At 45.7% G+C, this 21,979-nt stretch overlaps 2 protein-coding genes across 3 annotated transcripts in view; one reads left to right on the top strand and one right to left on the bottom strand.

Annotated features, from left to right (window-relative positions):
- The window catches only part of slc2a2 (solute carrier family 2 member 2), a 13,064-nt gene extending 906 nt beyond the window's left edge, over window positions 1-12,158 (top strand). Inside the window, exons 2-12 of one of the 2 annotated variants that reach the window (XM_056590146.1) lie at window positions 192-287; window positions 727-935; window positions 1,125-1,249; window positions 1,465-1,580; window positions 1,784-1,946; window positions 2,655-2,761; window positions 2,925-3,005; window positions 3,299-3,403; window positions 3,624-3,725; window positions 9,545-9,748; window positions 10,258-12,158. In XM_056590146.1, the coding sequence (XP_056446121.1) occupies window positions 192-287; window positions 727-935; window positions 1,125-1,249; window positions 1,465-1,580; window positions 1,784-1,946; window positions 2,655-2,761; window positions 2,925-3,005; window positions 3,299-3,403; window positions 3,624-3,725; window positions 9,545-9,748; window positions 10,258-10,455 (1,506 nt within the window). In that variant the 3' untranslated portion in view covers window positions 10,456-12,158. The remainder of the gene's footprint in view (window positions 1-191; window positions 288-726; window positions 936-1,124; window positions 1,250-1,464; window positions 1,581-1,783; window positions 1,947-2,654; window positions 2,762-2,924; window positions 3,006-3,298; window positions 3,404-3,623; window positions 3,726-9,544; window positions 9,749-10,257) is intronic. The other variant, XM_056590147.1, reaches the window with a different exon arrangement.
- A 1,292-nt stretch (window positions 12,159-13,450) lies between these two features.
- Window positions 13,451-21,583, bottom strand: pnn (pinin, desmosome associated protein). The gene is made up of 9 exons (XM_056590145.1): window positions 21,434-21,583; window positions 20,954-21,034; window positions 19,499-19,570; window positions 18,914-18,989; window positions 18,694-18,788; window positions 18,493-18,568; window positions 17,914-18,069; window positions 17,299-17,437; window positions 13,451-16,643 (listed from the first exon to the last, which is right to left on the bottom strand). Exons 1-9 carry the CDS (start codon window positions 21,544-21,546, stop codon window positions 15,409-15,411), a joined length of 2,043 nt encoding a protein of 680 aa, XP_056446120.1. The 5' UTR covers window positions 21,547-21,583; the 3' UTR covers window positions 13,451-15,408.
- Between the last annotated feature and the right edge of the window lie 396 nt (window positions 21,584-21,979).

The following is a 21,979-nucleotide window of genomic DNA, read 5'->3' as shown; positions in this document are numbered from 1 at the left end:
TATGCATGTATTGATTCTGTATTTGTGTGTGCGTGTGTTGGTGTGTATTTATTGCATTTATGTATTGTTTTTTGCAGTACATCTCTGGAATCCTTTTAAGTTTGTTTGTATCTTTGTACGTATTAATGTGTATATTTATTTTCGTATGTATGTATACCTATATATATTGAATATGAACTGTGTTTCTCCAGCAGCTGACGGGTACCCTGGCCCTGGCTGTCTTCACAGCTGCGCTGGGCTCACTGCAGTTTGGCTACAGCATGGGAGTCATCAATGCACCCCAGAAGGTCGGTAATTGAACAAGCCTTAAACCTGTAATATGCACTAACCTTAACCCTAACACAGTGGGTTCCAATACAGCTGTATGTAAGTCACTTTGGATGACTTCATAATATTAGTCAGTCTACCAATCACCAATTGACCACATTTCTGTCTCATGTATATAAAAAAAGTAGAACCATTGTATTTATATGCTACAATGCCATAGCCCAACACAAACAAAGTATTGTTAGAATAGTTTGTTGAAATATATTCAAAATTGTAAAAGAAATAGTCGATATTGTGAAATATCAATGAAAAATGAAAAAAGACATGTAAGTTGCAGAGCACAGAAGTAAGAGTCTATTTTCTATTTTTTTGAGAGTGCACACTGGTTTCTCCTCTAATCAAATCCTTTGTTTGTTCTCATGTTTGGCCCCTAAACAAACCAAACCTGCTACCCCACAGGTCATTGAGAAGCATTATGCCCGCTCCCTAGGGCTGTGGCCAGAGGGGGACCCCGCCCTATCAGAGAACAGCACGAGGGGCGTGGACATGCTAGACGCGGGACAACACCCTGAAGTCATCATGTATTGGTCGCTGTCTGTGGCAATCTTTTCCGTCGGAGGCATGGTCTCCTCCTTTCTGGTGGGGTTCGTGGGGGACCTGCGAGGAAGGTGAGGAAGAAGGGAGGGATGGGGTAAGAGGAGTCAGAGCAGGATCCTCCTTAATGACATAATGACATTGACCTCAAATAACTGAGATTAACTAGGGACTGCTGAGGATAAAAGCAATGGATTGTGAATTAAAGATTTATCACTAGCAAACCCTGGCCCCCACCCACTCTCTCCCTCCCGCCCCCACAGGGTGAAGGGCATGCTGATGGTCAACGTGCTGGCCATGGCTGGGGGCTTGCTGATGGGCCTGTGCAAAATGTGGAAACCTCACATCATGGTCATCTCAGGCCGTGCTGTCATGGGCTTCTACTGCGGTAAAGGAGGCGAAACCACACCAGACAAATGGTGTCTTTGTGTCTTTAAGCACTCGGAAGAGCACTACACAAATACGATATGACGGTGTTAATGCCAGGCTATGTAAAATTTGTCTCTCTTGAAATAACGATGAACTTCCAAATTGTATATTTTGCAAATGCATAATCACTTCAAATCAATGTATGTGCCTACATGTGATGTGTTGATACATCAGGGCTGACCTCGGGGCTGGTGCCAATGTACATCGGGGAGATCGCCCCCAAGGCCTACAGGGGGGCCCTGGGGACGCTCCACCAGCTGGCCATCGTCGTTGGTATTCTTCTAAGCCAGGTGACAGATGCATGCACCGACACACACCAGTAAGAAAACGGGCTGCATGCACGTCCAGTTTGCGTGTGAACGTACATTTCTGTGTGTGTTTCCTTAAAGGTGGGTGTGTTTATGTGTAGGTGTAGGTGTGGTTATGTGTGTGTGTGGGTTCATATATATATAAATATATTAATATAGATACATGTTTATATGTGTGTCTGTAGGTGATAGGCCTGGACTTCCTGCTGGGCAATGACAGCATGTGGCCCCTGCTCCTGGGTCTGTCGGGGGCCCCGTCTATCCTGCAGTCCCTACTGTTGCCCCTGTGTCCCGAGAGCCCCCGCTATCTGTACATTTGCCAGGGCAAGGTGCAGGAGGCCAGCAAGAGTAAGACACACACACGCACACGCACGCGCACGCGCACACGCACACGCACGCACACGCACACGCACACACACAGAACTTGTGAATAAGGCGAGGCGGGTTTGATTGCACCCCTGAAAGGATTTGGCAGGTTTGTTTATACACTGGGTTAATTGTTGAGATTGTCTATGTTTAGATGTAGATCAGCTGAGGTCTTTCTTCAACTCGCCCTCCCTCGTGGTGTACACGCATTCCCAAATTGGGCAGTGGGCGATCAATTGACATTCATTATATTCCCAACTAGTTTGAACAACTCCCATAGCTGTATCTTTGTTGTGTAACCCAGGTTAGCACATACAAACTTCCCTGACTATATATGCATTTAAACCTATTCTAATAGTACCCTCAAAATGAATTATTAACTACAAAAAAGCACAATATGAACCCTTCAACCACAGTTAGATTTTCAACGGGCTCATCATGACACTACCCCCTACAATGACACTTTTGAGCATGTGGGGAAAAACACGCTGCAAATCATCTGCTAACATTTTTGAGCACGCAAATTTTTCTTAAAGGGGTCAGACAGTCTCTTTGGTCTTTCGGGAGATTGTACAGCGTTTCTTTAAAGTTTTGTGTATCTCTGTCTCCGTCTGTTTTGTCCCTAGCATCTTCAAATTGCTTTTGTGTGTCGCGCAAAATACCAACACACTCTTATCGTTCTGGTCGCAGGTCTGCGTCGGCTGAAAGGAGAGTACGATCAAAGCGCTGACCTGGAGGAGATGAAGAAAGAGAAGGAGGAGGGAGAGAAGGAGGACACAATCTCCATCCTGTCCTTGGTAGGTGGCCTGCTGGGCAGAGCATGGAGGGGAGAGCCAGAGATCTGGCCTCTCCCCTGTTAAATAGTTAGCCATTTTTGTTGAGCATGGTGGTTGGAATGGTTCTAAAAGAAAAGATCAATATTTTGTGTGTATTTTGTTGTGTCCCATCTCTGCCTTGCAGTTGCGGTCCTCAGTTTACAGACAGCAGCTCTTGGTGGCCCTCTTGATGCATCTGTCCCAGCAGTTCTCTGGTATCAACGCAGTGAGGACCCTTTTAAACTGGCATATTAACCACATCAAACATCAACATTTATTCCACTTAGCATGTTACAGATTCTTCTTTAACTAGGTTGGTCAACTTTAATGTTTACCTGTGATATTGAAAGAAAGTGTGATAAAAAGAAAAAGTTGACAATAGGATAAATTAATTTGGTTTGTTGAACAAACTTCCATCTAACCAAATTATCTCTCGCTGTTCATCGTTGTAGTTAGGGTAAGCACATAATCTTGTGTATTGCAACAAACAAAATGAAGAAGAGTCTTTGTCTGCCACAGATCTTTTATTACTCGACTGACATTTTCCACCGAGCTGGTGTTGGTTATCCGGTGTACGCCACCATCGGCGTTGGGGTCATCAACACAATCTTCACCCTGGTGTCTGTGAGTAGCTATGGCACATAGAGCCAGTTTAGAGAAACGAGGCAACAATGCCACATACAGGACATAAGGCAAACACTGGAACTAAAGGACGGCCTCGCTTTCAACCAATAATACAATATCACCTATCGTGTGCTTGAGGTAAATTAACATTCTTACATTTGCCAACAATGAGGGTCATACACATATGGTAATGCCTTGCAATGTATTTTTGTTCCACTAGGTGGCGCTTGTGGACAGGGCTGGCAGGCGCACTCTGACTCTCATAGGCCTCGGAGGGATGTGCTGTTGTGCCGTCGCCATGACTGTGGGTCTCAATCTACAGGTTTGTCAACCAATGGGAGGTTTTTTCATCATTCAACCAATACAACATTTTATTCTACTTCCTTAAAGAATGCTTGATTGTGATTGGCTGGGAGGAGGGCATTAACCCGGCAAGATGCCCGCTGACTTGCTGCTGAGTTCTGACTGAGCACAGCGTCATCAAATAGTAGATCAATACGCCGCAATTTCAAACATGAGGTCCATTGTAAAAATAAACCTTGTTTAAAAAAGTTTATTTTTAAAACAAGTTACATAGACATAGTTTCGCAAGCGAGATACAATGTAGGAACTATGGTATTAAACGAGTGATCAGATGCAGCCTTGTGTGGTTCCTATAAAAACTAATTAGCTACAGCTGAGCTGACGTTATTCACCGTAATTCTAAACATTGCAGCGTTTTAGAAATGCACAAATTCATTGTCAGTTTTAATGTATTTGGAGTAGCGAAGACGAGCTGGGCATATCAAACGATAGTTATGATAATATAACTCTAATTCTATGATTGTAGGCGTAGCCGTCTAGGCTTCGCCTCACGGGTTTGTCCCTAAAAATTTCAACAATGCACCAATCAACGTTGGCACCGCCCACATTTCCCATGGCACTGTGTATATAAGGCATGCATACAGCCGCTAATCCTCCACGTTATTCTTTCAGTATTTGGAGGGTACAGCAGGTGGGAAACTACACGGCTACGCCTACAATCATAGAACTAGAGTTATAATATCATAACTATCGTTCTATTCCATTTAGGCTACGCCGTCTAGGCTTCGCCTTAGGGGCTAAGGCGAAACTGCGAGCGGAGCCCGATCAATGTACTCCTGCTGGACCCCAGTCAAAAAACGCAAGTCACAAGGTCACGTCAGAATCAAAAAAGCAGAGGATGTGCAAAACACAACAGCTAAATAAAAAACGAATTCCTCCTAGATCAAGCAAGGCGATGATCAAGAGAAAAAAGTGAGTCTGTAAAAACTCCAGCTCAATCCGTGCTTCATGGAATGCATGAAAATACGATTTCCATTAGGTCCGCTACCGACGGGGGCAGGGAGCCAACTCTCCAATAAAGAATTTCTCTCAATCGTTTGTCATTTGAAAAAACGGCGGGAGAGAAATACTGGCAGTCAAATTCAACTCGCCAGCCGGCGGGAGGATATTAACGATTCAGATTCTGATTTTATTCGTCACATACACAAAAAATTGCAGTGAAATGTTCTCAGTCGGCTGCTAAATGCTAAATAGTCACATAACAAACATAACAAAACAGTAAATACATTCAAGATGTCAGAGGGTTATTGCACATAGGAATAAAAAAATAAAATAATGCAGTTGCTATAAAGGGCTTAATCAGTACCATTTAGATACCTGACAGCTTGGGGGTAGAAACTCTTCCTGAGTCTCTCAGTCTTTGCCGCCAGTGAGCGGTATCTGCTCCCTGAGCGGAGCAGAGAGAATAGTCCGTAGCCTGGATGGCTGGGGTCTTTCAGTATGTTGGTGGTCCTGCCCTTGCACCGATTGATATAAATAAATCCTAGATGAGGGAGTTGCCTCACTATGGTACGCTCAGCTGAACGCACAACTAGCTGCAGAGCCTTACGGTCCTGCATGGTGGTGTTCCCATACCAAGCGGTGATGTTCCCAGTCAGCATGCTCTCGATGGTGCAGGTGTAGAAGCTCCACAGGAATGGTTTGGATGCTCTGAATTTCTTCAGCCTCCTGAGATGGAACAGTCTCTGTCTGGCTTTCTTTACAACGGTGTCAAGGTGGGTAGACCACGTCAGATCATCGGTGATCTGGACACCGAGGTACTTAAATGTATCCACCTTCTCTACAGGGGTCCCATTTATGGTTAAAGGAGTGTAGTCCCGCACCTGCGTCCTCCCAAAGTCCACCAGCATCTCCTTAGTTTTGCTTGCGTTGAGGTGGAGATTGTTTTTCTGACACCATTTTTCTCAGGCAGCTCACCTCCTCCAGGTAGGCCGTCTCATTGTTGTTGTGGATTAGGCCTAGCACTACGGTGTCGCCAGCAAACTTTATGATGGTATTTGAGTCTGCAGTGGCTGCACAATCGTGTGTGCATAGGGAGTACAGCAGAGGGGACAGAACACAGCCCTGGGGGGCCCCTGTGTTGAGGATAAGGGAGGATGAGGTGCGCTTAAAAGAACATGCCTATATTCTTAAGCCGTAGAAGGGGCCCTGGATTCCAACACAGAGTGGCTGAGAGAGCCCCTGGACATGTCTAACATGTAAAAACGGACAAAGGGGCCGGGGGAAGACCAAGACGCAGCCGCGCAGATGACTTCCACTGAAACGCCTTTGAGTAGAGCCGTTGAAGCGGTCATGCCCCGTGTCGAGTGAGCTTTAATGCCAACGGTGGCGCTAAGCCCTGCCGAGAGTAGGCTAAGCAAACACCGTGGAGAAGGCCAAACCTTTTTCCAATAAGTACTGTAGAAATGCAAGCACGCGTCCCACCTTGCATTGAGATTGGACAGCGTGGTTTCTGTCACAACAATTAGAGAAAGCGCCCCACTTTGGCGTCTAGAGGGAAGAAGTAGAAGGTGCACGAGCACTCTGTTGATAACCGCTTCGGGCAAACCTTTGCCCTGCAGGATCAACCTCTCAGGAGCCAAACCAACAGCTGTCCTGAAACATCGGGCGGGTGGTGCACTGTCCCGTGGGCCTGTGAAAGCGCATCCCATCTGAAGGGTACCGGCCACGGCGCCGTCTGTGAGAGTGCCGCTAGCTATGGAAACTACTCTCTGAAGCCACTACAATGAGGGATAACCTCTCCTGTAATACAAGGGAGCGGCCAAGGTGTGTGTGCCAACGCATCCACCCCTAATGGGGGAAGATCCCGAGGGTTGAGAGAGAACCACCACCTGCAGTGTGTTCTCCCTGGACGCGAACAGGTCCACCTGAGCCGTCCCGAACCTCTGCCAGATCAGTCTGACAATGTCGGGATGTAAGCACCACTCGTCTCGGCGGGGACCGCCGCGAGACATGAGGTCCGCCCCAAAGCGATATGCAGGGCTCTTAGACTGAGGAGATACTGAAGAGCCCAAAGCCAGAGCTAGACCGCCTTTCGGTCGAGAGCAGAGGAGCGCACTCCCCCCTGTCTGTTTATATACACCGCCCCTGACACGCTGTTTGTACTGATCAGAATGTGGCGGCCACGTACCAGGTGAAAGAAATGCAACAGCACTTTCCTCCCAGCGGCAAGTTCCAACACATTTATGTGTGCTGTGGGGGGTGTAAGCCACTTGCCTCCGACTGAGTGGGAGAGGCACGTTCCTCCCCAACCCGTCAATGAGGTGTCCTTGAAGACCACTAAGTCGGACGTCACTCTGCCCAGGGGAACACCCCTGAGAAGGGCGGGGGGGTTTTCCCAATATTCCAGGTCTTGCGACACCGAACGGGGTACGAGGAGCACCCTGAGCTTGTGTCGCATGGGGTCCAACCGTTGGCGAGCAAACCACCTCTGGAGTCTGCGCATAAAGAGCAGACCCAGGGGAACCACGGGATGGGCGGCTGCCATCAGCCCTAACATGGTGGACAGTGCGGTTACGTTTCTGCGAACGCAAAAGCGGGAGAGTGCCAAAAGGATTGCATTTCGTCAAGGAGGCGAGAGCATCGCTGTCATGGTGGCTGAGTCTAGGCAAAGCCCCAAGTAGACGATCTGCCGGCTGGGGAGCGGGGAGCTCTTTTCCCAGTTGATGGCAAAACCCAGGAGAGAGATGGTTTCCCTTCTCGCAGCTTCCTCTGAGTTGCTCAGAATAAGTAGGTCGTCGAGGTAGAAGAGAACCCTCTTCCCTGACGCCTGAGCGGTCCCAACGCCGTCTCCACACACTTTGAGAAGGTGCGCGGGGCCAGGGAGTGGCCGAATGGCAGGCACTGGTACTCGTACACCACCCCCATTAAGGCAAAGCGGAGAAACTTCCTGTGCGCCTGCCGAACAGGGACGCGGAAGTAAGCATCCTTGAGATCCAGGGATGTGAACCAGTCGCCCTCTCTCACACATCGGAGCAGCGCTCTGATAGTGAGCATTCTGAATTTCCTCGCGGCAACAAATCTGTTGAACACGCGAAGATCCAGAATAGATCTCTTCTCCCCTGACTTCTTGGAAACCGGGAAGTAGTTAGAGTTAAACCCGAGGTGTGACTCGTGGGGGGGAACGGTAGTGATGGTCCCTTTCCCCAAGAGATTGGCCACCTCTGCCAAGGGTTAGCTCAAAGGGACGCTGCTTAATTGAAGCAGATGAACCAGAGGTTATGTAAACACGCCGTCCGGCCGCCACCCTACAGCCACCAGACTGAGGAGGGGAAAGAGGCAGCCTAGAGGAATGCACAACAAGCGTAGGACACAGTTGGCCTAAGGAATATTGCTCTTTAGGAAGTATGTACTGCCTTTCGGACAAACAGTCTTTATTATGGAAAGAAAAACTGGGAGCCAGCTTGCGGTGCTTCTGTCTCCGCTGTGCTGCTCTCCCCGGCTGCGGCTGGATCATGGTCGTCCAGACCATATGCCGGCCGGCCGAAACGGCTATCGGCTGGCATAGCTGGAGGATGGCGCTGGAGAAGCGGGGAACCACCAGCCATCTTGCGGCTTCCTCCGGGCCATAAGCCTCCCTGCCAGCCGACAAGGAGACCAGGGCAGAGGAGAGCAGGGCGAGATTGTTGACCGCTGCCGCAGATTGTGAGGCACAGACGAACCATCTGTCCGTCAGGCAGATAATCTGCTTCTGGAGGCGGTCGGGGGAGAGCGGCTTCTCGGTAGGACGCCATCCGGCGCCCGGACAGAAAAGCGCTGCCAGCGCTGATTTTGCCAAATAGATTGGCCATCCGGCGTGGCTTCTCCCTGGGGACGACCGTGGCGGTGTAAGACTGGAGTGGGAGAACCCGGATGCAGAGTCCGCAAAGACGTCGTTCAAGGAGGCGATGTCGTCCACCTTGATGTGGTCGTCGTCGTCCGGAACTCCGGCCTTAAAAATGTCGATGGCCTCAGAGAGGTCCACCGATGTTGAGAAGAAGAGGTGCCTGGAGAGCGCCAAGACATCTGAAGCACACCAGGTGCCCGTCACACGGCGCCAGGGAAGCGGGACAGGAAGCACAATGAGACCCTGAAAAGGGCCCACCTCCTAAGGAACCGCTCTCCCGTGGCCCTGAAAAGGGCTGTGGTCTGTCGCCTCGCCCACGCTGCTGCCACAGGGTTCTTGAAGCTTAGAAGTCATGCTGTTGATCAGTACAATTCTGAAAGAAAAGGGAGGATGAGCGGCGGTATGCGCCGCCTTATATACACGGTGCCGTGGGAAATGTGGGCGTGATTGGGGCATAGTTTAAATTTTCAGGGACAAGCCCAAAAAGGCGAAGCATAGACGGCGTAGCCTACATGAAATGAAAAGGAAAACTGTTCATTTCCCTGCCTTGAGGTGATTATCCCTTACTTATCACATCCAGTGTTTTCATAGATTAACAGATTCAACATAGTTTAAGACTAAACAAACAAATTAACTGAAACGCTTAAGTATATGCATTCAGTTGAATGCAACTGCAGTACATCTATTATAATCATGGATTGTCGAGGGCCGAGGGTGTTTGACTCGACCAGGTTGTGGGTTCCAAACCCGACTTCCAGAGTCTATACATTTAGGTCCCAAGCCAGATATACGTTCTCACTGAAGATGTGTATAAAAATGAGTTTCTGTGGTTTAAGCATCTGATAAATGATTAAAATGGTCAAATAGTAATATACTTGACTTGTGTATTCTCACTTGCTCACTCTTCTTTCTCACGGTCTCACTCTTTGTGTTCATCTTGTCTTTCTCTTCAGATGGACTACTCATGGATGAGCTACGTCTGCATGTCGGCTGTGTTCCTCTTTGTGTCTTTCTTTGAGATCGGGCCGGGTCCGATTCCGTGGTTCATCGTGGCGGAGCTGTTCAGCCAGGGGCCCCGACCGGCCGCCATCGCTCTCGCTGGCTGCTGCAACTGGACCTGCAACTTCCTCATCGGCATGACCTTCCCTTACATACAGGTAAACCAACCCCATCACAGCGTCTGCATCAGTATTTCTCCACCTTGGTTTTAGGACCCTACTTGGGGTCCCTTGAAATGAATAGGGGGTCACTAGTTTATACATATATACAGAACATAAAGAAAATAATGTTGAAGGGGTTAAATCAACTTGCAGACAAATATTCTGCCTCATGATTATCCGTGAGCGAAGTTCTACTGACTCATAAGGAAGAGGATTAGGGCCACATGTGAATATTTTTTTGTTGTTCTGATTTTAATCTCAGAATTCTGATTCTAAAATTAGAATTCTGATTTTAATCTCAGAATATTGAGTATCAAATCAGAATTCTGATTTAAAAGAACTGATTACTTTTTGGAGTTCTGACTTTAATCTCAGAATTCTGACTTTAAAATCAGAATAAAAATATTCACATATGGTTTTAATCCTCTTCGTAGACTGTGTGTGGTGTAGGACAGGATGTGATTGGCATGTCATCGTCGTGTTCATTCTGAGTTTTGTTTTTTTAGGAATTTCTGGGGAGTTATGTATTCATCTTGTTCGCTGGGCTGCTTTTGGTCTTCACGGTTGTCACGTACCTGAAGGTCCCGGAGACAAAGGGGAAATCCTTCAAGGAGATCGCGGCCGTGTTTCAGAAGGGCCATAAAAAGGTCCCCGCAAATACTGAGATGGAACTGGAACAACTCAAGTCCGCTACAGATGCCTAAAGCCAGTCCTGTATCGTAGTTCATACTTTTATTTTTTTTACGTTTTGGTGCGTATTCGTTTTCACTGTGTGGGACATTTTCTCCTAAATTACAAAAAGACAAATGACATATATTTATTGATATGTGGAGTTTTGTTTACATTAAATATCATTTTTTTTATGAATGGATGAAAGAAATAACTGAAGTGTCAACTGCAAAAAATGCTTTCAAAATGTTATCAATACATAGAGCTACAAATTATAAAAAGCGTCAGACATGTTTTTATAAATTTTGTAATTATAAAACAAAGACTATTTTTTATTGTGCCTTTAACTTAAACAATTGAAACCCTAAATCGCCTTAACATGCACTTGATAATTTTCTATATTAAAAAACTACAAGTAGGCCTACTTTCAGAGTATACTTAAAGGTTGGGTATGGGATTTGTGAAACGCCAGCAGATTTTGAAAACACACAACTCAAATGGTCCTACCCCCTCTCCTTCAACGCTGACTCTGACTCCACCCATTCCAAGTACCTGGACGCGCAATCATGCACGAGCGCGAACACAGATGCACGAGAGTGAGCCAGGCTAGCGTAGGGTTTTCCTTCTCTTTGCTGGTGGTGGTGGTGGTGGTGGTGATGGTGGCGTCTTGTCTGCCATGGAAATGGTCTTCTACTGCTAGGTCCAAATGTGGATTAACTAGTTCCAGTAGCTACCGCAGGATAACAACAAACAGGAGCTTGCTCTGGGTCACGAGCTCTGGGTCACGAGTGCTGCACGAAGGGGTCGCGCGCGGGGCGCGGGGGAGGGGGAGTGCAGTACGACCGTTTGATTGACGTACTTACTGTCCAATGCAACTCGGTGGCTCTGGAAATCATTGGCTGGAGTTTTTCGAGCCCTGCCCGTTCCACAGATGATTGACTTGTTTTATTTTCATGTCAGTACTTCTAACTCAGTGGCTGTAAGTGGGTTATGATAACGATTTCAAGTAATTTTGCAAAAATTGCCAAAAAAGCGAATTCCATTCCGAATTCCGAAAGCCAGTGATGCATCTTTCTTCTTGAACATGTTACATGAACACAATATTCTGAACACTGCCCGAAATGATTTGATTCTTGGTTCCTGTGATAGGAGCAGTGGTGTATAAAGTACTCAAAAGCCATACTTAAGTAAAAGTACAGATACCTTACTGGAAAATTACTTAAAAGTAAAAGTCACCTTTTAGAATAGTACTTAAGTAAAAGTATTAAAGTATCTGATCTTTACTGTACTTAAGTATCAAAAGTACTTTTCTGATATTAAATGTACTTAAGTACTGAATGTAAAAGTACAAGTAACTGCTGTTAATAAAAAAGCGGTGAAAGAACCTTACTAGTTTAAAATGTTGCGCTGGTGGTATTTATTTTGAGGTCGGGAAGTTTCTAATTTTTTGATTGAGACCTGTATGATTTTGCTTCGATTATTGTTGTTTCCCCTTCGTTGTTGATCTTTTTTGAAAACATCCTTCCACTGCATATTGCAGTCCATTTTGCCATGATCTGGATGCTGTCGCGGAGTTACTCCAAAAAAAAATCACTGACACTGACAGATATCGTAGCCCGACCTATTATCCCGCAAGCGCTGGTACACGTTACTTAATATTGATTTGGGTGTCATCCAGGATCGCGGATTTTCGGAAAACTTAAGTCCCTGCCCAAAAAGGGTATTTAAATTAGCTTTGTAGCAAAAATGGCACATATACAGCGTATGGAAGTGTATAAGATAGTGTTGTAATACTGCGTGTACAAACCAGCCTGATACAAATAGTAGAATTTTGATAGCCCTTGCCCTCGTCCTAGCCATGCATTTGTGTGTTGACAGTCGTAGGAGTTTTGATCGGTGTAGCAACAGTAACTAAGCAAGGGGGCTTTGCGAACGTGCGCTGGGACAGCTGATTCGCCAAACAGGCTCGCAGTCTGTGTTCTACCACAGTCCCCGACGTTATTCTCATATCTCTCATGATTCTTTTTTTTTTTTCTAAAGCTGAGTTGATTTTGTAACGAGTAACGAAGGTTTCAAGGGAAATGTAGCGGAGTAAAAGTATCAGTTTTCTTCGCAAAATGTAGCGAAGTAAAAGTAAAAGTACAGATAAATATAAGTAGTAAAGTAAAGTAGAAATATCCAAAAAAACTACTTAAGTACAGTAACGAAGTATTTCTACTTCGCTACTATACAACACTGGATAGGAGAGACGCTGTGATGAGGTAGCCTACTACAGTAGGCCTATGCACTTGACGTTGCTTGCAAGTTTGAGTTATATTTAGAGGTTAATTTACCGTACATAACCTAGAAGAGGATTTATCATGAATAGTGCACTTCAGTCAGAAACTAATCTAAAGATAAATGATTTAGCCGGCTTTTACTCCAAACCACAGCTCACTCGTTACCTTTACAATGGTACATGTCAGAGCTGCCGTAAATGGGTTTGTTTTTGGTGTAAAATAGGTTCCACTGGCTGTGAAATATGCACATATTCCATGGTATCTTTTGAAAGCAAGCCGCAATTAAGACAGTTGAACTTTAATAAATGAATTACATTTTTATTCAACGTGACTGTTTTCTTCATTGAGGGCTTTTTACGTCACTCCGACAGATGTGCTGCTAGCACGGAAGGACTTGGTAGTGATAGGCTACTGATAACTTATTGGGAAAAGCAAAACAACAAGCTCGTGTTTTCCAAATAATTTGTGGCAATGAAATGTTTTATGGTAACGACTAACCTGACGGATGATTGGATTGTTTCCAGGCTTAAAACTGAGCATAAAGATTTTCTGAAAATAAAATGAATGGTAGGGGAGAGCCGGGTCGATGGAAAAACTTTTCAGTTAAACGTATTTTTCAAAGATGACGTTACGTATACAAATAATTTCAACATGTGATCAACAACTCACATGTGTTCTCTTAGTTACAAGTGTAATTGAATACATATGTTAGTGATGTTATGGTTTGCGTCGAGGCATCGGGGCGTGTGTCGAGCAGGCCTACCTCGGCTCCTCCCCCAGCGAAGCTCCGTGTCGAGCAGGATTCACATTCACATAGAAATTACGTAGCGTGTGACGTTCGAGGCTTCATCTCGGGCTGTTCCGCGATATGGGTTCACAATTGGCACATTTTTACAAAAAGAAGACTACCCAGTTCCAAGATCACTTGAATCGCTATGCAATTAATCACACTCATTCTCAGTCATCATGCAGTTGTTTTATTATTACAATTATTAGACATTCTATTTTGCCCGGGATGACTTAAAATCTTTGTCAAATGATGTTTTTCTACCTTGAGTTCGGGAGATATTTATGAACGGCACACTCACACGTATCACTGAAATGACTTTAATTCTCAAATGTTTTGATGTTGTACGAAGCAAACATCACATCATCATAGGAAACTCTTTTTCATCATAATTTCATTCACCACTAGGTGTCCCTAGCGTACTCATTTGAAGCTTCGAGGTCGAACCACTTTGATGGTTCATCTGGCTGCGAGGCTTTGACGTTTCATGAGGCATCATCTCAGCACCACTAACATATGTTGGATGATCGAGCTGTTTTTTTTTAACTTTGAACGTAAGTTGACATTTGCTTCAAACGCCCCGTTTGAAACACACATGCGGGAAGAATGAAACAGCATATTTTAAAAATAAACTATTGACCTTACTCTTGTTTTTATGCAACATAACGGACAACATACTAGTGTACTCGTCATTGCTAAAATTTCACATAATTCCGCATAATATAAATAGGTCAAAATATATTTTTGGCCTGTGCGTAATTGTCAAGATGCATATTTCGATTAAAACTCACCTTGCTTATTTTGGATGACGACATTGGCATTCAATTTACTTATTTCCCTGTCCTAAGTCATGTTTAGGGATACACAGTTGAACATCCTTTTATTTATTTTTAACAAAAACTACCAGGTCAACCGGATAACATGACACCTGTTGCGTTTGAAACAAGTATCAATCGTCCCGACAGCGACTACTGACCCTAAAACCTTTTTTACCTCTAAACTTCAAAACTCTGACATTGCACAACTTAGCACAGGTTTAAGTACTAATTCATCTGTTTTATAGTCATATGACATGAAACAAAAAACGATTACAAAAAAAACTACTGCAGGAAGGATTTTACTTAGAGCTCTCGAAAACAGGTTCGGGGGATAACATTTGAACGGTGGGACGTCATTACACGAAATTTCCCGGGGTTGGTCAGTCAGGCGTCGTCCCGTGCTTTAATATGTCCATTGCTTCAATAGACCCGGCTCTCCCCTATTTTACTTCCGGAATCAGACCTGGAGGGCGTCACTGTTGCGCTCTATCGGGAAAGCTCTATCCCTACACGTGAAAGCTCAAAGGTGTGACACACAAGTCAGAAGCTGAGCAATAAAGAACTGTCTTTTCTGGGACCTGTCTAGTTGAGTCACCACAGGGTTCAATCCTGTCCCCCTGGATATGCTTCTCTTGGGACTCATTATAGGCAGTTTCTATTTTAACAAAATAGTTATTCTCCAGCGATATTTTCTAGGGTTCACAAAAAAGGTATGTTACAATAAACCTACCAAGTAGTAAAGGCTGAATGACACAACACATTGAAACATATTCTCACTTTATTTGAAGCTGATTGTTAACCGGTACAAAAAGAAAACGTTGTTAAACATCTAATTTGCACATCATACATTTAGCCAGACAGATCTCATCTTTGACATCGTTTCGAGAGTAAAAAAAAAAGAAAGATGCCCGCACTCAAAGGACTACAAGAGGATACGGCTATCGAACTAATGGCTCAGTGGCGACACACACGCACACACACACACACACACAAACACACACACACACACACACATTATTTCAACAGGCCATACATGTAAAAGAAAAAAAGCCTGCTTTGTAAAGAAACTGCGTCCGCCAGGCAGGAGGGTTGTAGAGGTGTGGCCTAGTGCCTCTTATCCTTCCTGTCTCTGTCCTTGGGGTCCTTGTCCCCCCGGGACAACCTACTTCTACCCCCATCGCTCCTCCTCTTCTTCTCCTTGGTGCTCGCTGACTCCCTCTTCCCGCCGCCGCTCGAGCCCCGCTTGTGAAAACTCTTCTCAGCCCCCTTCTTCCTCTCGCGGTCCACCGGCCGCTGGTGCCGCTTGCCGCTGTCCCGGCCACGCCCACGGCTGCTGGACGAGGAGGACGAGGAGGAGGACGAGGAGTGGCTGGAGCCACTGGAGGAAGAAGAGGAGCCACTGGAGGAGCCGGAGCTACCGGAGGAGGAGGCGCGGTCCTTCCGCTTGGCTTTCTCCTTCCGGGACCGGCCACGCTTTTCTCCTGCTTTCTCCGTTGGCCTGGGAGCAGCTTCTGCGCTGGGAGTTTCTTGAGGTTTCGGGGGCTCCGTTTTATCTTGGGTCCCTTGTATTTCAGGGACTGAGCTCTGGGCCGGATCGGGCCCGGGGGCAGCAGCTTGCTCCTGTGCGGGCGGGTCAGGGGTTTGGTGGGTCTGTGGGCTCGGGGAAGGTTTGTTGCTCTGGGTCTGGGCTGCTGTTCCAGCCGGCTGGGAGGCAACGGGGGGTGGGCGGTTGGCACTCTTAGCGGCAGGGACGTCGCCGGGTGAAACGGTGTCAGAGGGCGGGGCCTCCGGGCTTGGTTCCTTGTGGTGGTCTGTGGTGGCGCCCTTGGTTATCTCTGCCTGAGCCTCACTGTTCTCCCCCTTCTCCTGCTCCTCCACCTGCCCTGCCCTCTGCTCCTCCATCACCACCCCTCCCTTGTCTTGACTTACCTCCACCTCCTCCTTCCCCCCTCTTGTTCCACCCTTACCCTTAGACTCCTCCTCTTCACTGTTTTTATCCCCTTCCTCAGTTACCTCCATAACTTCCTCTCCCTCCCTCGCCCCCTTCTCTACCATCTCCCCTCCCTCAAGGTCTCCTTTCACCTGCTCTGTGTCCATCCCCTTTCCATTCCCCTCAGCATCCTTCCCAACCCCCTCCTCCTCTTCCTCCTCATCCTCCTCCATTTCCAAGTCACCCCGGTTACCTGTCACCTTGACTACCTGGCCTGCGGGCTTACCCTCCGCCGATTGGTCCCTCTTCATAGCGCCGGCATCCGTGTCGCGGTTTATCTGTCGCCGGGGGCGTGCCTCCATTTTGCTGAGGTGCTCAGCAAACGCCTCCCGCCTTTCCTCAAACACGACTGGAGGAGAGAAAACACCGTTGATTGCAAAGAACACATGAGGTTTGAGGACAATGGCAGATTCAGAGCCAACACCTCAACATTGACCTTTTCCATGACCGCGTTACTCTTTGATTGGTTCTCATTGAAAGAAAAATAAATGTAACCCACAGCTGAAAGCTCAAGCGTCATTTTAAGTTCTAGCATAAGGTCAGCATGTGTAACCTTTTCTTCATATGCTCCTCAATGTCGCCTATAAAAGGGCAGTGCGATATAATTGAAACGTTGCAGGATGTAAAAATCAACTATTTTACGTATTTGAGTTGCCGGTTGAAAGCGGTGTCTCAATAAGAATGTAGGTGAGTCGTATCAGCTATGAGAGCACTGGTACCGGCTCCGCCATACAGCTTCATTGTCATTCTTATAACGTCCAGCGCTGCTTTATCCATTACCACCCATTGTGGTCAACACAGTTCAAGAAGGAAAACTCTTTAGAAGTGTGTGGTCTTTCTACTACGCAGTGGCTCCTCTGATGTTCCTCCGCAGATACGAATTGGGAAGAACCAAAGACGTCAACCTAATATTAACATTGCAACATTGTATGTTTCCTTCGTCTTTGGTAGATTGAAATTATGGCGGGGGCTTTCAGCAAGAAAAATATACCCGTGGTTCTTACCATTGAGATTTTTGGTGGACTCGTCGAGGAGCTTTTGTGTGGCGGAACACACCTTCCCGGGCTTGTAGAAGATGTGCGGTTTAGCCTTGGTGCGGATGAATTTCACCAGAAGGACGTTGTGGCTGTTCCACTCATCTTGCTGGTGTTGAAAAAAAAAATAACAACATTAGCCAACTGTACTGTTAAATGTTCTTCTGCAGGATGGGGTCAACAGAATAATACTATTTGATTTAAAACAGTGACAGAAAGTTAACAAACACCTCTACCATTTACCTAATTTGTAAAATATGAATAAATGGTTACTTGAGACTGGATTTTATGCCATATAACATTACATCATCAAGTCCCTCAACAATATAAATTCTTTGGCAGATCAATTCCATAACACAGGAACGGTCTGTCATATATTTTGGGAAAATAGTTTTTAAGGGAATGACTCCAAATAATGGCTTTTCTTCAGTGGTTAATAAAAATAATTTGAGAGACTATTACTGATGGAAAAATCCCATCCATTATCTATTTCAATCCCCTCCATTATCCATTTCATGTCGTTTCCAAAACATCATTTTTTTGTATGATTGCCACGCCCTAAACACATCGAAAAGGTTCCCGCACCAGCTGAGCCAATTCCACTTTCTGCTCCAGTAGCTTCAGCTCAGTCTGCTTGGCCCGTCTCTCCTCAAAAAGTTCTCTCCTCTCGCCCTCCACCTTCTTCTTCTCAGCCTCTGCCTGCACCTCCAGCTTTTGTTCGATCTCACAACGCCGCTTTTGCTACAATGGGGAAAATAAACAATGGATGGATATCAATAAAAGGATCGAGTGGAAAAACTTGATATGCTTTAGGAAATAGGTAAATTCGTCAGAATACAAGTCTCATCACTATCTAGTGAACGTATGGTGCAATTGCGACTGTTTGTCTTGGTGTCATTTAATTATATTTGCCAAGAACTTTCAAATCTTAACTTCTGAATTAGGCCAGCGTTTATTTGTCAAAACATATTGCTACAACCAGCCAATACCACTAAGAGAACTGCGTTTAATTGAAACTCTCATCGTCATCGTCATCCGCTTATCCGGGGTCGGGTCGCGGGGGGAGCAGCTCAAGCAGGGGGCCCCAGACTTCCCTTTCCCGGGCCACATTGACCAGCTCTGACGGATTGAAACTAATAATGCACAATTTGCAAATCCTCTTACCTTGTCCGTAGCAACGTTGGATTCCTGCTTGAACTTCTGCAGGGTCCCCATGAGCAGGCCAAACATACGCCGATTCCTGACAGAGAAAGGCACATGCAGCCAGATATTATAAGACAGGGATGCAGTGAAATACCAGAATGCATACAGGTCAATGAAAATACACACAAATGTCTACATCTACAGCATTGCATAGGGCTTTACCTCTGTTTCCCCCTCTCGTCCATGGTCTGGTCTTGGATGAGGTCTCGGCGTGTCCGCTCCTTGGAGGTAGCTACCACAGACGACTGCAGCGCCGGCTGGGCACAAGAACACATCGGGGTTAGCTGGGTGGATTAAAGCTAGGCAACTTTGAACATGCCATGGGCTATAAATGATCAGCTAACGCATTCATTTCAAACAAAGGGTTTTCATGGCTCCGAACCTTTTTGACATCGTCATCGTCCTCGGCGTCGCTGTCGTGGCGTGAATCTCTCCTGGCTCTCTGGTCCCCAGCCAGCCTGCAAAAAAACAGCAACAGGAAAAGAGGACATGAGCCACACCACGGATAAGTTGTTCAATCATGCATTGTATAATTCAGCATCCTCTAGTGGCCACGCTTGCCGTTTCCTCGGTGCTCAAACTCTAACCTGCATACATGAGCACAACAATGCCAAGTATGTCTGTGTGATATGGCAAAATCTTTCACCACGATGTGTCATTACATATCTCGATATGCATCACAATAAATTATGTTTTCTGTAAATTATATGAAAAAAAGGACTACACCAAAAACACACATGCATCATGACCTCATTTTATATAATCCTGTCAACCAAGTACAAATTAAAGTCGCTTTCTCTTTTGTACTTTCTTATGTAGGGACGTTGAACAGAACCGTCACACATATTAGATACATTAATATATATGGCTTATTAAAGAAATGCGTGTGGCCTTTGTTTTCCATTCTGCTTTCTGTGACACATTAATCACTGTTGATGTTAAAGCACAATTAATTGAAAAAACATACCGTAGCAGGGCCCCTTCGATGTCCCTCTGCTTTGCCGGGGGGGCTCCACCTCCCATGTCCGAGAGACCACGCCTAGGAAGAACCAGAAAGACAACCGCAAATAAACATCAATCAACACGTACATTGGGAAAAAAAGAATTGGATCCTCTGTGGTATCGTCGTATCGGCCTAGGTATGACTCGGAGAGTGGTAAATGTTCAACATATTCTGAGACATAAGGTCAACAAGCTGGCACTCTTGAGCTGGTTTATGAAGCATCTCTCGAACAGTTAAGAATTCAGTTTATATTGGAAGTGGGCGGAATGGTAACTAGAACTGCAAGCAGTTATGCAGGGGTCCAAGAAGTGTGCATTTCGCACACTTCTTGGCACAACGAGACAAGAAATGTGCGTTTCGCCGGCACAACGCGAAGCAAGTGTTCAAAACGCTACCCTGAACCTGTGGATACAAAGGATTTGACTGTGGTAGGAGTAGCGAGAAGTCAGTTTAAGGCGAAATTTTTTAGAACATATACAATTTCCTCGTTTATGGCGCTCCCTAATGGCGAAATTTTCCGAATTTTGTATCGAACGGAATTAAGGTTAGCGCCAACATGTCTGTAAAATTTGGACTCGTTGCGATGTCTACTTTTGGATTTTTCTGGATTTTTGATTTTCCACGTCTAATTTAGCTAATATACCAATATTCAAAACGCTACCGTTTCGTCGTCGAAGGTCGGATCAAAAAAGTGTTCGAATTTTATTTTTTGAGTGCGTCTGACGATGTCGTGTGCAAAGTTTGGTGTCGATTTGTCAAGAAATGTGGGAGGAGTAGGGAAAAGGCAGTTTTGCGGTTTTCGCGGAAAAAAAATTTAGACGCAAATGGGCGTGGCCTATGCCAAAAGATGCAGCAGACTCCAGTGAATATGTGGGTACAAGTTTTTGACTTTGGAAGGTTCGGTGTGGGAGTTATAGCCCCAAACGCGTTTTCCCTTGGTATAGCGCCACCTAGTGGCCGGTGTGTCTGGATTTTGTCGTCTGCGTAGTGTTCCCGGACCTGGATCTAGTCATGCAATTGGCATGTCGGCACCATTTACGGTTTGGGCTGTGGGCCCACTTCTAGCTGGGAATAATAATAAAAAGAAAAATCCTTACAAAAACAATAGGGATCCAACCTGTTGGCTTGGACCCCTAAATAAGCCACGCCCATTGGTTTAATCTCCAGGTAAACCTTTGGTCTGTCTTGGCTTGTGCGGAAATGGCAAAGAGGCCATGTTTATAGTGTTTAACTTATCTACAAACTCATAAAACCTTATATGGTGTTGTCCACTATTTGGAAAATAAACCATTCATAACTGGTGTTGGCTTTAAATATGTCATCAAAAGAAGCATAAACAAATTATTGTCATCAACATAAGGTTTTCTGGCCGGGGTTGTTTGCGTGTCAACAATGTTAGTGGCAGTGTTGTGGGTGTACCTGAGCAGGTTGCTCCCTCTGCCTCTACCTCCACCTGGGCCGGCCGCCATGGGGCCGCTGAGCCGTCTCAGTTGGCCCGGTCTGTGAATACATTGAATGATCGCTTTCAAATCATCATTCATTCGACAAATGATTAACAGATATAGTTAGATCGTATCACTATAAATACATACAGGACCGGTTCTGCAATACTCTGGTAATCTGTCAGATGTTTTAAAGGCTAATGGTGTAGGTTGCGTTATTCTGTCTTTACTTCGTAGTCTTGTCCTGCAGCAGCTATTTTATTATTAGCTTGGATCACAGGCAAACGGATATTTCTATTAACAAAATAAAAACAGAATCACCGCATGTCCGATGAAACCCGGTTAGCGTCCCATGCTAGTGAAGCGTGGCTAACGTTAGCATTAGCTAGCCATCCGATGTTGGCACTTAAAACCAACAGTCGGGGTAGATGTTCCAGATGCATGGTCGACGTGTTACCTTGACTCATTAGGATCGCGTCCAGTGAGTTTTCGGATGTTCTCGTCGACATTCTTGAGGCTCTCCTTGGCCTTTTCAAGCTGGTCTTGGAGACTCCGCACCACCACCGCCATCTTCACTGAGGTTAGAATGAGCTCTGACGACGGCACTTCTTCTTTTTCTATTTGTAAAATTCCGGCAGTTTAGACGCTGTTTAACGTATTACTGCCCTCCACAGGTCAGATGTAGAACTCGATTTTTACATATTGTGCAGGAACTGCGGAATTGCCTTGGAGATCAAGTGGTGGTTCTAATTGTGTCCAAACAAAGAAAAAACAGAAAAAGGCCCAACTCCAAGTCCTAACAGTCTATCAAATAATATATAATATATTTATTTCTGTCCTATATTTTCTACACTCCAGAAACACGTGTTTTACGGTCTCCGAACTCCCACATTAATAGTGATTTAGCCCACAGTGACCCAGCCTGAACCTACACAGTTTAACTGAATCCCTACGGGACTGAAAAGTGCAGGTACATCTTTTTTTAACCTAAGATTGTAAAGAG

This window comes from Gadus chalcogrammus, chromosome 5 (assembly GCF_026213295.1).
Source record: "Gadus chalcogrammus isolate NIFS_2021 chromosome 5, NIFS_Gcha_1.0, whole genome shotgun sequence".
Classification (NCBI taxonomy): domain Eukaryota; kingdom Metazoa; phylum Chordata; class Actinopteri; order Gadiformes; family Gadidae; genus Gadus; species Gadus chalcogrammus.
Note: the sequence above shows the minus strand (reverse complement) of the source record. Positions and strands in the feature narration are given on the sequence as shown.